Source organism: Saccopteryx leptura, chromosome 13 (genome assembly GCF_036850995.1).
Source record: "Saccopteryx leptura isolate mSacLep1 chromosome 13, mSacLep1_pri_phased_curated, whole genome shotgun sequence".
NCBI lineage: Eukaryota > Metazoa > Chordata > Mammalia > Chiroptera > Emballonuridae > Saccopteryx > Saccopteryx leptura.
Window position 1 is genome coordinate 23,967,909 of NC_089515.1, and position 15,679 is coordinate 23,983,587.

The 15,679-nt window shown below is 52.3% G+C and overlaps 1 protein-coding gene across 1 annotated transcript; it reads left to right on the plus strand.

Annotated features, from left to right (window-relative positions):
* Positions 1-1,940: 1,940 nt before the first annotated feature.
* Positions 1,941-8,651, plus strand: CALHM3 (calcium homeostasis modulator 3). The gene is made up of 3 exons (XM_066355550.1): positions 1,941-2,227; positions 4,721-4,976; positions 7,888-8,651. The coding sequence occupies exons 1-3, from the start codon at positions 1,941-1,943 to the stop codon at positions 8,374-8,376; spliced, it is 1,032 nt and encodes a 343-aa protein (XP_066211647.1). The 3' UTR covers positions 8,377-8,651.
* Positions 8,652-15,679: the final 7,028 nt, after the last annotated feature.

Genomic DNA, 15,679 nt, shown 5'->3' on the forward strand with positions numbered 1-15,679 from the left:
GGACTCAGGAGAAGATTGTCCTTGCTGCTCTAGAGGGCTGGCAAGAGTCTGCATTCATGACCATGAGGACCCATGGTCTGGGGAGAGAATCACAGTGCTGATACACTAAAACCACCACTTGGAGTCCAGGATGCCAGCCAGTCCAGGCCAGGTGGAGGAGGGGTCAGTGGGATCAAGGCCATTCCAGTCCCTGAGGTTTTCCTCCTCTCAGGGTGGCCCTGGGCTGGCAGTGAGGGAGCCAGGGGGATAAAGATTAGGAAGAACCTGCGTGGTTTGGACCTGGATGCCTCTTCCACATCCATGCTCCGGGCCCGAGGCCCACCATTCTGTGACCCCAGGAACAGACTCATGGGCTCCTGTGGATGCCTCCTCTCTTCTCCCCAGCCCAGGCAGCCAATGTCAGGCCTGGGGGCCAATGGACAAGGGTGCTATGGGGTGGGAAACGGGTGAGAAGGGAAAGAGAAAGACAGGAAGAGGCAGCAACACAGAGAGAAAGACAAAGACAGGGAGACACACAGAAAGACTTAGACACACACTGAGGGACAGGGAAGAGAGTTAGATGTACATACACAGAGAAAGGCCATTAGAGAGACAGAGAGAGGTACAAAATGAGGGAGAGAAATGGAGACAGAGAGAAAGTAAGGGCAGAACCTACATTCAACACATTTGCTTCCTAGGAGCAGGCAGGGGACAGGCACAGGTCGAGAGTTGGAGAGAGATAGAGGATCTAAGCACCAACGTCACAAAGAACAAACATTTGCTGCAACTAGCTCTGCGTTTAGCACCCACTGGATGCTGCAGAGAACAAAAAGGTGCAGGTCCAAGTCCCTGTGCTAGGAAAGATTGCTACCAGGCTGAGGTGGCCTTTCCCAGGGCCAAATGGTTGATCAAAGCCCCCACGGAGCTGAGGTCACCAGGGGTGACTTGGTGACAGGTCTGCATTTAAGCTGTCCCTTGACGGGCAAGTGGGAAGAAGAGACATGGTTTTTAGTGGAGGTGGGAAGACACTTCTGGTACAGTTAGGAGAGACTTGAATGCTGAGCTAAGGAGGCTGGGGGAGCCCGGTCTCACTTGAGCCGAGGAGTGAGTTAGTGGAAGCCGTGTGTTAGGGAGCTTACACCAGCCAGTGGCCAGACCTAGAGAGCAGTGGAATAAAATGGAGCAGACGCCTGCCACCACTGAGCCTCCAGCCCTGTCTCCTGGTACCCACCGTCTGGCACGACGTCCCAGCGACCCCAAACCACTGGCCACACCAGACTGTTTCTCACCTCCACGCCTTTGCCCATCCAAGAACTTCTGTCTGGAAAGCCTTCCCTTTCCAACGTCTTTCATTACCAAATGCTAAAAACCTGGTTTAAACTCTTCTTAAGGGTTTTCTCTTCCAAGAACCCTCCAGGGGAGATAAGGTGCCCCTCCTGGTTCCTCCCAGCATGAAAGCCAACATGAGCTCTCCCTGGGCTCAGCTGAATCAAGTCATGTTTTTGATCAAAGCCAGAAAATATAATTGGCTCCATCAGCATCTTAGCTTTACCACACCCAGAATTTGCCTGTCCCTCACGGGACACCCTCCCAGCTGTCCGGCCTCAGTATCCACCCCCTGAAGAGCGGGGGGTGGGGGATGACGGGGACGGAGGGACAGGGCAGGGCACATTTGCCTAGAGGTGCTTTGGGCTGGCTGGTCACAGAGCAGTGACTCACTCTAGAGAGGAGCGGAGGGGCACTGGTGACAATAGACAATCCACAATCCGGTTGGGCATCGGAGCCTTCGTGGTGAGCTGGATCCCAGGAGTCCTGCTGGGGTCTAGACCCACCTCCTCCTTGTCCTCCAGACCCTTGGAAGAGAAGAACCTCTTGGGGCCTGGACTCTGCCAGCACTGCCCAGGAAGGCGGCTGAAGCCTCACCACCCCGCTGCCACGCCGCCCTCCCACGAGGCAGAGCCATGGAGAAGTTCCGCACGCTCTTCCAGCACTTCCAGTCCAGCCCCGACTCGGTCATGAATGGCGTCTGCCTGCTCCTGGCCGTGGCCACTGTCAAGCTGTACTCCTCCTTCGACTTCAGCTGCCCCTGCCTGGCACACTACAACGCCCTCTACGGCCTGGGCCTGCTGCTCACACCCCCACTGGCCCTCTTCCTCTGTGGCCTCCTCGCCAACCGGCAGTCCGTGGTGATGGTGGAGGAGTGGCGCCGGCCCGCAGGGCACCGGAGGAAGGACCCGGGCATCATCAGGTGTGGTCCCATGTCACCCAGAGGTCTGTGGGCATTGTCAGGTCCCCCACACCTGCACAGCCACTGCCAGGGGCACCCCCAAACCCTGACCCTCCCCTGAGAGCATCGTCAGGCCCCCCACACCTGCACAGCCACTGCCAGGGGCACCCCCAAACCCTGACCCTCCCCTGAGAGCATCGTCAGGTCCCCCACACCTGCACAGCCACTGCCAGGGGCACCCCCAAACCCTGACCCTCCCCTGAGAGCATCGTCAGGTCCCCCACACCTGCACAGGCATTGACAGGGGCACCCCCAAACCCTGATCCTCCCCTGCGAGCATCGTCAGGCCCCCCACACCTGCACGGCCACTGCCAGGGGCACCCCCAAACCCTGATCCTCCCCTGCGAGCATCATCAGGCCCCCCACACCTGCACAGCCATTGCCAGGGGCACCCCCAAACCCTGACCCTCCCCTGAGAGCATCGTCAGGCCCCCCACACCTGCACGGCCACTGCCAGGGGCACCCCCAAACCCTGACCCTCCCCTGAGAGCATCGTCAGGTCCCCCACACCTGCACAGGCATTGCCAGGGGCACCCCCAAACCCTGACCCTCCCCCATGGGCATTGTCAGGCCCCACCTACCCACACAAACACTGCCAGATGTCCCCAACCCCCATGACCCCATGGGTGTTGTCAGGCTCCTCACCCACCCCCACAGGCACGCTTGGGTGTGCCCTCTCCTTTCCCCAACTAAGGCATCATCAATCAGCTCAGGAAACCCATTTGCCGTTTCCACTCTGGAAACAGATATTTCTGTTCCTGTCATCTGTCACCTTTCTGTGGCCAGTGCTAGAGACACATGAATGATACAGGATTTCCCAGAACTACCCAGGTCACACCTGTCATGCTAACCACGGATTGTACCCCAGCACACTCATGAAGGGCCATCCCATGACATGCACAGAGGGTTTTGCATGTAGTGGGAGGCATGAGTGGTGTTAAGGGCTGCATGGCTTTCCCATAAGCCCCTGGGGCAGCTCGTACTGCTGTGTCCTCCCACCTGGTGGTTGCCCTGTACCAGAAGCAGTTGATGGAGTTTAGCAATTTGAATTGCTCCCTGGCCAACACTGTACACCGACTCGGTGCCAAGCTCGGTGCCCAGTGCTGTGTGTGCCCAGCCTCTGAATCGCCATCACAGCCTTGGGTCTGCTCCTGTATGAGACTCATTTTTCAGGATGAGGGATCTGAGGCACAGAGAAGTTAAGTAACTTCTGCTGCCCTTAGCTTTTTGAACAAAATGTCTAAGTGCTCTAGACCTGTGGGCAGTGCCAGGAGGGGCTCGCTGGGTTTGCCCTCTCCCGATCTCCTCTTCCATCCTGTGATTTGACATGCATAACAGAGGTGTCCTCAAGGATATGTAAGTTAACTTCATGACAAGTCCTCAGTTCTACCTTCTAACCACATTGTCCCCATAGGAAAAGCTGGAGCCGCCCCTGCCTACAGTTCACTGCTGGGTAGGCCACGTGCTTGTGCGTGAGCGCGCGCGCGCGCGCACACACACACACACACACAGCATGCATCATTTTATGTTTAAATACAGTACAAGTTAGAAACATCTGCATCCTGTGCACAAGTAGCCTCTGTTTTGTGTTCTTTGGGGGCTCTGTGCTCCCTGTCACCCAGCCACACAGGGAAGGTCACATGCACTGGGTGTGCCCTTGACTTTTTTCTTTGGGAGCCAGTGGTTGCAGCTCCACGGGGCTCCCGTCCTGTGACCAACACCCAGTGTAGGCCATGAGAGGGGTGGAGTGGGTCAGAAGAGGCCCCTGGGGACAGTAAGAGCTGGGCTCCCTGGATGCTGGGAGAGCTGTTTGAGGCGCTACGTCTCGAGGATTATTTGGCTGGGCTGTCTTAGTTGGGTTCCCCTCCAAAGCAGGCCCTGGGAAGAATGTGACAATGAGCAGGTAACTGGAGTACAGTCTTTCTGAGGACCCTCTGATGGGGGGGGGGGGGGTAGGGCACACCTCAGAAATGGTCCATTGAGGGTCTAGGAAGATGGGCATTTATCCACCAGGCCCATCCTCTTGGCTTGAAGGTTGACTTGGGGTTAACTTTCTATCACTTGCAGCCTAGCCCTCAGGCAGGGCCACACAAGCCATTGAGGTGGTTGGGGTCCCAGGCGCTCAGGCCTCCACGTGAATAAGGATGATCTGCCAATGCTGTAGATGCCTCTGAGTAGGCAGGGCATCTGCAGAGTCTACCACAAGGCCTAGCTGGAAGAACACCAGCTCCCCTGTGTTGTAGTCCAGGGACTCCCAGAGTCCCCAGCCCTCCTTCCTCCTTGCCCTGTGCTGCTGGGAGCCCGACAGTGGAAGCTGCAGCCGTTCCTTTGATGTAACTACAATTACTATGTCCCAGCCTGCCTGGGAAGTCCATCTTTGCATCTCTCCTGTAGCCTTCCTGCTTCAGCTGAATTCCAGCCTCCCTTTGTGACCTCCCTTTCCTCTGCTCCCAGGTATATGTTCTCCTCTGTGCTGCAGAGAGCGCTGGCTGCCCCCCTCGTCTGGGTCCTGCTGGCCCTCCTTGATGGGAAGTGCTTCGTGTGTGCCTTCAGCAGCTCCGTGGACCCTGAGAAGTTTCTGGACTTTGCCAACATGACCCCCAGCCAGGTTCAGCTCTTCCTGGCCAAGGTGCCCTGCAGGGAGGATGAGCTGGTCAGAAACAGCCCTGCTCGAAAGGCAGTGTCTCGCTACCTGCGGTGCCTGTCACAGGTAATTCGTAAGGTCCTCTGCCAACCCTCCCATATATCTTGCATGAGTTCTGTAGGGTGAGAAGGTACAAATGACTTCCTGTGTCCCCTCCCTACTTCTGGAGACACAGCCAAGGAGCAAGTGGTCCCAGGGGGATCAGGAACATGGCTCATGTGCAGGACAGTGTTGGGCCTTGGGGAGCAGGCACTTGGTCACTAATGCTGATTCACCCCCGGACAGAGACCAGGTACCCATATCCTCCGGGAGTCAGTTAGGTCCACCCTCAGGAGACTGGATAGCAAGAAAGCATTGCAGATAGACGGCTCTGTTCACCCCATACATACATTTTTCCCATCCCCCAGAAATAATGCTAATTACCTTTTGTTGAGGACTTATGTGTTGGGCACTGGGTTAAGCATTTCATATTTCATATGTATTATTTCATTTAATTCTCAGAACAGCCCTATAAAATGGACACAATCATTATCATCCCATTTCACAGATGAGGAAACGGAGGTTCAGAGTTTCATTCTCTAGGCCAAAGTCACACAGTTTGGAAGAGGCAGGGCAGGGATCTGAATACACATGTTATAACTTCTGACCATGTTGACCACCTCCCTACAATGCAGGTTCTCCCCAGATGCCTGGCTTCCCGTAGGAGATCATTATCCTGGGAGCAAACCGCAGCCCCATTCCCAGCCCAGGCCCTAGATTCCAACACTACCACTCCCAGAGCCCCAGGCTGAGCTGAGTCCTCCAGAAGGTATTCATATGAACCCAGGCATGCAGAGTACCTAGGGCTACAGAGAATAAAAACATGTCCCCAGCCTTTTGAGGACCTAAGACAGGCTGGTGGCAAATGCAGGCCCGTGGTGCAGTGTAGAGAGAACCAGAGCTCGGGACACACTTGATTCTAGTTCAGGCTGTGACCGTGGCTATGTCACTCTCCCTCTGGGCCTCAGTTTCTCCTGCAAAACGAAGGGGAGTTTGGTCTCCTTTACCCTGATGGTCCCCGCGCCTTAAACACTAGATTTCTCATTGGAAAGAGTGCGGAATTTTCCATCAGACCAGGGTTTGAGTCCTGACTCAGCTGTAACTTTATCAGACACTTTAAATGCTCCCCAAGTGTAAAATACTCATACAAGTATTTTAAATTGATAAGCGGGGAGGATTCTGTGAGAGGCCAAATGAGAGACTGTAAATCACTTCTACAAATGATAAGGATTCAAATATGTCTCTGTGCTGGAAGGGTGACTTCTCTGTTCCAGGTCCACACAGTGCTCCAGTCTTCAGCGAGACCTTGAAGACACTCTAGCTGTGGATGGGCAGAGAGGAGGGAGAAAGGAGCAGCCAGGTGTGGGCTCCAGCCCTAGAGAGCTACTTCCAGTTGTTTCCCACTCTTGGCCTGGAACACTGTTCCCTGTTCGTAGCCTATACAACTGTTACTCATCCTTCAGGTCTCAGTCTAATAAACCTTACTGTTCCCTGAACCCTCAAGCTCAGGTTAGGTAAATCCCCATGACTCCCTTCAATCTGGCACATAGCCAGTCATGGCCTATTGTTTTCTCCACTTAGGTGTGAACTCTATGAGAGAAAAGACTGGGTCTCCAGTGCTGCCCCCAAAATATAGGATAGATGGATGTATAGATGAGGTGGATAAATATATGCGAGGATGGATGGAGGACTGAATAAACAATGAAAGGATGATGGATGGATGGATGGATGGATGGATGGATGGATGGGTGATGCATGGGAGTGTAGGAAGAAAAAACTTTACCTCTTCCCATCTTCGGTTTTCAGCTGAGATGCTAACAACAACAAAATAATTAAAAAAGGAGAACAGCTTGTTAGTGCATGCAGCGCACATCACGTGGGAGAAACCTAAATCAAAGAGTAACTCGAAGTGGTGGCTTAGAATTCCGGTTTATATAGCATCTTCAGCAAAGAGCAGTACCTTTGTAGAAAAGTGACAGGACAAAGGAAAGTAGTTTTAGGCTTTCAGCAGCAGAAACTGTGGTCAGGCCAACCCGTGAGAGGAAACCTGGAACTTCTCACTCCTCCTGACTGATAGAGTAAGGTTCGCACCTTCCCCTGGTGATGTCTTGGCAGGATAAGAGTCTGTCTCCAGTAAAAGGAGAATGTATATACTACTCACAAAAATTAGGGGATATTTCAAAATGAATGTGAATGTGCAGATACTCCAGTACTTTCAGCCTTTTGTATAGTGCATTTTCACCAACGAAATAAAAGTTGGTTTTACATATCATTTGCATAATTGAACAACTTTCTTTGACTTGTTTGCTTTACTGATGTTCTTGTTTAATAAAAAAAAATTAAATGCTTTTTTTTATCGCTTCATATTCATTTGAAATATCCTTTAATTTTTGTGAGCAGTATATATTGCGTTTAGGCAAAAAGGGTAGAGAATTTTTCCAAAGATTGATGCTTCTTAATTGTCTTCAGCTCAAAATAATTTTTTTGTCAAAGAGGCATACTTTGGGAAGATATATTCTGGTTTCCAGAAAGAAAGTTGAAAGGATGAATAGTGGGTGCATGAATGGTTAGATAAATAGACTGAAGGAAGTATGAGAGTATCAGAACATAAATGGATGGGGATAGATGGCTGTATAGGAGACTGGATATGGACAGATGGAAAAATTGTTGGGAGGATCTCTGGATAGGAAGATGATAGATATATAGTCAGATGAGAGGATGGATAACTGAATGGATGGGTGGAGAGATAGCTGGTTAGATGAATGGATGCAAAGATGAGAGGAGGCATGAAAGGGAGGCTGGATGAAGGTGGTTGGTAGGAGGGATGATTAAATGCGAAGGATGGGAGGGATTCATAAAGGGAGAGAATCTGGAACGCCCTTGCCAGGCTCACAGCGCTGTGCCCCGCCCACACCCAATCTTGTCCCGCCGCCCCCAGGCCATCGGCTGGAGTATCACCCTGCTGCTGATCGTCCTGGCCTTCCTGGCCCGCTGCCTAAGGCCCTGCTTCGACCAGACCGTCTTCCTGCAGCGCAGATACTGGAGTAACTACGTGGACCTGGAGCAGAAGCTCTTCGACGAGACATGCAGTGAGCACGCGCGGGACTTCGCGCACCGCTGCGTGCTGCACTTCTTCGCCAGCATGCAGAACGAGCTGCGGGCGCGGGGACTGCAACGGGACACGGTGGACAGCAGCGCCGAGCCCCCAGAGATGCCTGAGCCCCCCGAGGGCCTGGACAGAAATGGGAAGACCCACCTGCGCTCAATCTCCAGCAGGGAGCAAGTGGACCATCTCCTGAGCACCTGGTACTCCAGCAAACCGCCACTCGACCTCGTTGCATCCCCGGAGCTCTGGGGAGGTGGCCTCAGTCACCGTGCCCCCACAGTGGCTCCCAGTACCAGGCTGTCCCAGAACATCGAGGTGTAGGGCCCCCTACAGTGTCCCCGCATGAAGTGTCAGTGCTGACATTGGGTCGAGGGCTTTGCAGGCTGTGGGAACCCCAAGGCAAGACAGCCTAATCCTTGTTGACCTCCTTCCCCAAAATAGCCCCATCTCTGGCCTAGTTTCTGGGTGTGGCCACCCCTGTGCTCTGAAGCAGTGCTGTGCAAACCTGAATGCACTCATCATTCAGCTGGGCTTTGGCGAAATGCAAATTCTGATTCTGTGTATCCAGGACTGGGGCCAAGACTGAACTTCTAACAGGCTCCCAGGTGACGCTGCTGATCCTGGTCCATGGACCAAACTTTTAGTAGCAAGAGTCTAAATAGATCTGCTGTGGGTTCTGGATCCCCTATGTCCAGATTCTAAATAATAATAATAACAACAGCAAAATGTTTATATGGTGCTTACTATGTACCAGGCATTGTTCTGACTTCTTTAGATATATTAACTCATTTTCTCCCCATAATAACCTAATGCAGTGTGATGATTATTCACCCCATTTTTTAGAAGGGAAAATTGAGGCTTTTAAGAGGTTTAGTTGCCCCAGAGCACCCATGTAAGAGCTGAAATCTGATCGCAGGAGGTCTGGCTCCAGAGCCTGCTAGGACCTGCTACACTAGTTAGCCCTCCAGATAGTTTCCTTTGTGTATTTGTTTTCAATTCTCTGGTTGGGTTTTCCTGCCGCTTCCACCAGGGTTCTCTGAGGAAGCTCTACCAAGCTCTGCTTGTTGAGTTCCTCTTGAAAGTGATGGTTAGTGCCTCTTGCTGGCTACTGCACATGAATAGCTTTATATTTTCCTGTTGAGGGGATTTTTTTCTGTTTTTAAATGTCCAGAGGGCTGACCATTCCAGCTCCCAACTTCCAAAGACCCACCCATTCTGTTTCTAGCATACAGGCTGAGCAGCCCTGCCTGGTGCAGCCCCTTTCTCTGCCCAGCTTTTTTGCCCAACTTTAGTGAGCAGACACTTCCTCCCTCACTTCTCTGCTCACCTCCTTCCCTTCTATACCATCTGTGGCCTGACGCCTGAGTTCAGCGTCTCTTTGTAAGGCTGCCTCCTTCTCCAGGTACTTCCCGGGGTATCTACCCACTGCCCTCAGCAAGAAGCTGGCACACTGGTGAGGCTTTCCCCTGGTGTATAAGGTAAGGACCATATCTGCAAATATGGGGGCAGACCTAGGTATCTCCAGGCTGAGCAAGATGATTCGGTAAGTTGCAATGTTTAAGAAACTCTGGGCTAAGTGTGGATGTGAAATCTGCTCTGGGATGAAAACCCTTGAAACACCAGGGTTAAATCTTACTCAAAACAAAACAAAACAAAAAAATTGTCACTGAGTATCTGGCGGCCGTGACAGGAAGGGTTGGGGCAGATCTAACCTGTGAGCTTCTCTGGGCCACTGCTCCTCCCTAGTGACTCACTCACCACACACACACACACACACACACACACACACACACACACATTCACATCCCACTGTTGCCTTCATCAGCACAAATAGTGTAGACCCATGCTTTTCTGGTCCTCAGGGCCTAGGGGCAGTCCAGGGACCCTGAGATGTCCCCCAAGAGCCCAGCCCCCTCCCTATCTGGCTAGTCATATCTGCTGTCCTGAGCTCTTGCCATAGGGACGTTGTAGGACAGACAATCCCTGCAGCTCAGCCTCCCCCCCACCTACCCTGCTGTGGTCAGGCCATGCAAATATCAGCAATAGCATTGGGTGGTGCAAGATTTAGGCAAAGTGTTAGCAGGGATTGGGTGGGGAGGGAGAGGAGGGAGCTTGGAGATAGCCCAGTTAGCACCGGTGAGATCCCAGCCTGGGGAAAGGAGGCTCAAGGCCCTCACTTTGGGCTGCAAGGATGCAGCATCTGGACCGTAAAAAGCCACTGACTCATCAATACTCTCACCTTCTCGTACTGAGAACTTCTAGAGCACCTACTGCACAGCCAGCCCTGCACCCAGGAGTAGGGAAGAGAGACTATGCAGATGATGAAGCCTGCCATCAAGGAGCTTGCTGTCTAAGAGATAGTGATAGGTTCAGAAATCATTATAATCCAAAGTAAACACTGTAAGTGATATAATAGAGGCAAGCCATGTGCCATGGGGAGTTAGCATGGAGAATAACAGCTCCAAGTGGGGGATCAGAGAAGGCTTTATTTGAATGGGTCTTGACGAATGGAGAGCAGGTTATGACAAACTAGAAAGCCCGGCGGTCATACGAAATGACCGCTGTTCTAGATATTATAAATTGTAATTAAAATGATTTGTGCAAAGGTGTCTGCTAATTCAAACTGAATTACCCAGGGCAGGCGGCAAGGACGCCCCTTTGCTTACTGCCCCATGGGGTTTCCCCCTTCTACTTGCTTAATTGCTTAAAGTAGAGTGCAATGAAGGAAACCACTGGCGGTACATTTCTTAAGAGCCACCGCTAGCTCAATAAATAAAGGTGATTTAAATAATAAAATGTTAATTCACATGTCAAAGATCTCTTTGTACACAACATTTCTTGTGTAGATCTTTCCATCATTTTTAAGCTCGCCTTGCAGAGGACCATCAATTATTTTTAATTTTACATCTGTTCTTTCACGAACTCTTGAACAGGCAACATAAAGTTGACCGTGTCCAAATGCAGGCTCAGGTAAAAAAAATGCCAACACGCTTAAGCATTAGGCCCTGAGACTTATTGATGGTCATAGCAAAGGCAAGTTTTACAGGAAATTGTCTACATCTCAATTGAAACGGCAACCCTGTTTGAGATGGAGCCAAATCAATTCTTGGAATGACATGTATTTCACCTTTAGAGGAGCCAGTCAAAGACTTAGCTATTATGACATTATTTTTCAATTGGAGAACCTCTAGTCTTGTACCATTGCAAAGACCCCTTCTGGTGTTAAGATTTCTTAACAGCATAATAATTGCTCCAATCTTTTTTTTTTTTTTTTTTTTTTGTATTTTTCTGAAGTTGAAAACTGGGAGGCAGCCAGACAGACTCCTGCATGCGCCCAACCGGGATCCACCCGGCATGCCCACCAGGGGGCGATGCTCCGCCCACCTGGGGCGTCACTCTGTTGCAACCAGAGCCACTCTAGCGCCTGAGGCAGAGGCCACAGAGCCATCCTCAGCGCCCGGGCCAACTTTGCTCCAATGGAGCCTCGGCTGCGGGAGGGGAAGAGAGAGACAGAGAAGAAGGAGAGGGGGAGGGGTGGAGAAGCAGATGGGCGCTTCTCCTGTGTGCCCTGGCCGGGAATCGAACCCGGGACTCCTGCACGCCAGGCCGACACTCTACCGCTGAGCCAACCGGCCAAGGCAATTGCTCCAATCTTTAACCTCAATTTGTGAGGTGGTATGCCAGAAGGCGGGACTATTTGAATGCCGTGGCAACTTCACCCCATTGGCTAATACAGTTACACAAGCAACCAATAAGCTATCGGCGACAAACAGACACTTAAGCCGCATATAATAAAGATAAAGACATGGGGGTGGGGCAGAGCACCTCAAAGGAGGAAACAGCAAGAACAAAGGCAAAGAGTTTGGAAAGGGGCAGCATATGTGTCATTTATTCATTCAACAAATTTATTTATTTATTGATTTGTATATGTATGTATTTATTTATTTATTAGTGAGGGGAGGGAAGGCAGAGAGACTGATTCCCACATACGCCCCAACCGAGATCCACCAGGCAAGCCCACTAGAAGGTGAGGCTCTGCCCATCTGGGGCCATTGCCCTGTTGCTTAGCAACTGGAGCCATTTTTTAGTGCCTAAGGCAGAGGCCACGGAGACATTCTCAGAGCCAGAGGCCAGCTCACTCAAACCAGTTGAGCCATGGTTGCGGGAGGGGAAGAGAGAGATCAAGGGATAGAGAGAGAAGGGGGAAGGGTGGAGAAGCAGATGGGTGCTTCTCCTGTGTGCCCTGATCGGTAATCAAACCTGGGACATTTACATACCAGGCTGACGTTCTACCTCTGAGCCAACCGGCCAGGGCTCATTCAACATGTATTGATGGAATGCCAGAGAGCGAGACAGGCATGGGCCTATCTTTTTTTTTTTTTTTTTTTTCATTTTTCTGAAGCTGGAAACGGGGAGAGACAGTCAGACAGACTCCCGCATGCGCCCGACCGGGATCCACCCGGCACGCCCACCATGGGGCGACGCTCTGCCCACCAGGGGGCGATGCTCTGCCCATCCTGGGGGTCGCCATATTGTGACCAGAGCCACTCTAGCGCCTGGGGCAGAGGCCACAGAGCCATCCCCAGCGCCCGGGCCATCTTTGCTCCAATGGAGCCTTGGCTGCGGGAGGGGAAGAGAGAGACAGAGAGGAAAGTGCGGCGGAGGGGTGGAGAAGCAAATGGGCGCTTCTCCTGTGTGCCCTGGCCGGGAATCGAACCCGGGTCCTCCGCACGCTAGGCCGACGCTCTACCGCTGAGCTAACCGGCCAGGGCCATGGGCCTATCTTAATGGAGCTTCCCGTCTGAGAGGGGAGACAGGTCATGAGCTAGTGAACCAACAACCAGATAGAGGGCTGTGCAGCCAGCCTGGCTAAAGTAACAGACCTTAGCCAGGGAGCCGAAGCGCCCACTCCAAATGAGTCCCACCAAGAAATACCCCCAGAGCCCCATCCAGTGGCACATTCTTGGGATCCTCTGCCCTTGATGGCCCTCAAATGCAATCTCACCCTCTTTGGCCCCCAAATGAGGTTTCAAACCCCACATCCTCTTTGCCATTGTCCATCCACACCACGATTTTTTCACCTCCTATGAGAGAGAGCTGTCTGAAGCAGCATATGCCACTACCCCCCACCCAGGAGAGAGGGACACAGGTGGGAGGCTTCCACCTGCACCTGAAGACTGTCCCTCCCAGGAGAGTAGCCACTGTGAGTGCCCAAGTTCATTCCCCAAGCCTCAGCAAACTCCGGGTGATGGCCCCCTTCACCCCACTGTGGACAGAGAGCCTCTCTTCTAGGAGACATGTGGCCAGCTGGGCAAGCAGAAACGTGCTGGCAACATGAGCTCTGTCTCTGTAGATCCCCCTATCGCTCGGAAAGCCTAGGAAGCTGCAGTTTGTGTGGCAGGAGCCTTGAAGGTTTAGCTCAGGACCTGGACTTGACTCTGAAGGAAGTTAGGGACAAGGGCTGATACTTGCAGTTCGCCCAAGTGGCAGTGAGGCCTGAGCTGCAGGAAAGGGTAGGGCCAGCGAGGGAGAGGCGCTTGAGTGAGGAGAGAAAGGACCGAGACCTTTCGAGTTGTAGAGGCAGCAAAGGAGAAAGAGGAGCCATCGCAGAGGCAAAGAGCCCTGAAGAATGCCAGGGAGGAGTGAATTTCAAGATGGGGGAAGGATAAGCAATAAATCCAGTGCTTCAGAGAGAGCCAGGAGAGGGAAGGCTGAGGGAAAATCATAGTTATTGGTAGCTGCCCAAGGCAGGGTACTGCTCACACAGAGAGCGGTCCAGGCCGAGCAGATAGGTAGATTTCTGTACTGTTCGTATAAGTCCCTGGGCTCTACCCAGGGTTATAAAAGAAAGGTGGGAGGTTTGGTGCCTGCCCCAATTTAGGATATGGATATGAGAGGGACCTTCAGCATCCCTTTATGGGTGAGGGCACCAAGACCTAAAGGCTATGATAAAAGTGGAAGAATTGCGTCCACACTAACATGCGTCACTTCGAGGACCTCATAGACCAGGGGTCCCCAAACTACGGCCCACGGGCCGCATGTGGCCCCCTGAGGCCATTTATCCGGCCCCCACCGCACTTCCGGAAGGGGCACCTCTTTCATTGGTGGTCAGTGAGAGGAGCATAGTTCTCATTGAAATACTGGTCAGTTTGTTGATTTAAATTTACTTGTTCTTTATTTTAAATATTGTATTTGTTCCCATTTTGTTTTTTTACTTTAAAATAAGATATGTGCAGTGTGCATAGGGATTTGTTCATAGTTTTTTTTATAGTCCGGCCCTCCAATGGTCTGAGGGACAGTGAATTGGCCCCCTGTGTAAAAAGTTTGGGGACCCCTGCCATAGACGATGGAGTTCTCGGCTGAGGGCTCAGCTCTGCCCAACCCTTTGAGGCCAGATAAAATGAACTCTCTTACCTCTGCTTGCCCGGCTGTAACGGGGAGGGCAGAGAGGGCTGTGGGATGGGGAGACTGTCCCTGAGGGTCTAGGAAAGAATGATGGGAGATGGTCTGAGAAGGCCGATGTTGCAGAGCGGAGGTAAGACGGGTTTGCCGGTGGCTGTTTGGTAGCAGGGAGCTTCGAGCACGCGCGCCAGCCCTCCTGCCGTGGCTGTCACCGCCCTTCTGCGAAGGAGGAGCTGCTCTTACGCCCTCCCCACTCTGCTCACAGACCCGAACCCTGGAGGTAAGCCGAGAGCCAGAATACTGAGGACTGTTTCATAGTGGTGTCTGAATTCCTGCCTCCTCGCCAATCTACCTAGACAGAAGGTTCACTTCTTTCCTTTATTCCCTTATTCACGTATTCATTTTTTCAGCACTTTTTTTTTGTATTTTTCTGAAGCTGGAAACGGGGAGGCAGTCAGACTCCCGCATGCGCCCGACCGGGATCCACCCGGCTCGCCCACCAGGGGGCAATGCTCTGCCCATCCCGGGCGTCGCTCTGTTGCGACCAGAGCCATTCTAGTGCCTGAGGCAGAGGCCATGGAGCCATCCCCAGCACCCGGATCATCTTTGCTCCAATGGAGCCTTGGCTGTGGGAGGGGAAGAGAGAGACAGAGAGGAAGGAGAGGGGGAGGGGTGGAGAAGCAGATGGGCACTTCTCCTGTGTGCCCTGGCCAGGAATCGAACCCGGGACTTCTGCACGCCAGACCGATGCTCTACCACTGAGCCAACCGGCCAGGGCCTATTCAGCACTCTATGTCCCAGGCACACTGTGCTGAGCATTGGGAACACAGCAGTGAACAAAACAGATGCGAACCTTCAGTCTTTACAGTCTAATGGGAGCCCCTAATATTAAACAAACATACCTCTCTAAGACAAGTAATTACATTTGTCATCAGTGCTGTGAAGAGGAAGGCTATCCAGGGGCCCATGAAAGCCATATCAGCAGGACTCCTTTAAGCTGAAGGTTCAAGAACTTCTCTAAATAAGGGACCATTAAGCTGAGAGCTAAGGATGAGCAAAAAATGTCTCAGGTGAAGAATAAGAGAAGAAGAAGGCTAAGAATGTGTTAAGCATGTGCAAAGGTCCTGAGGTGGAAGGGGTTTATCCTGCCTGAAGAAGTGGAAGCAGGCAAGTGAGCTGGAAAGCAGACACTGGGAGGAGTGTGGCCCCAGGGCCAGCCTTC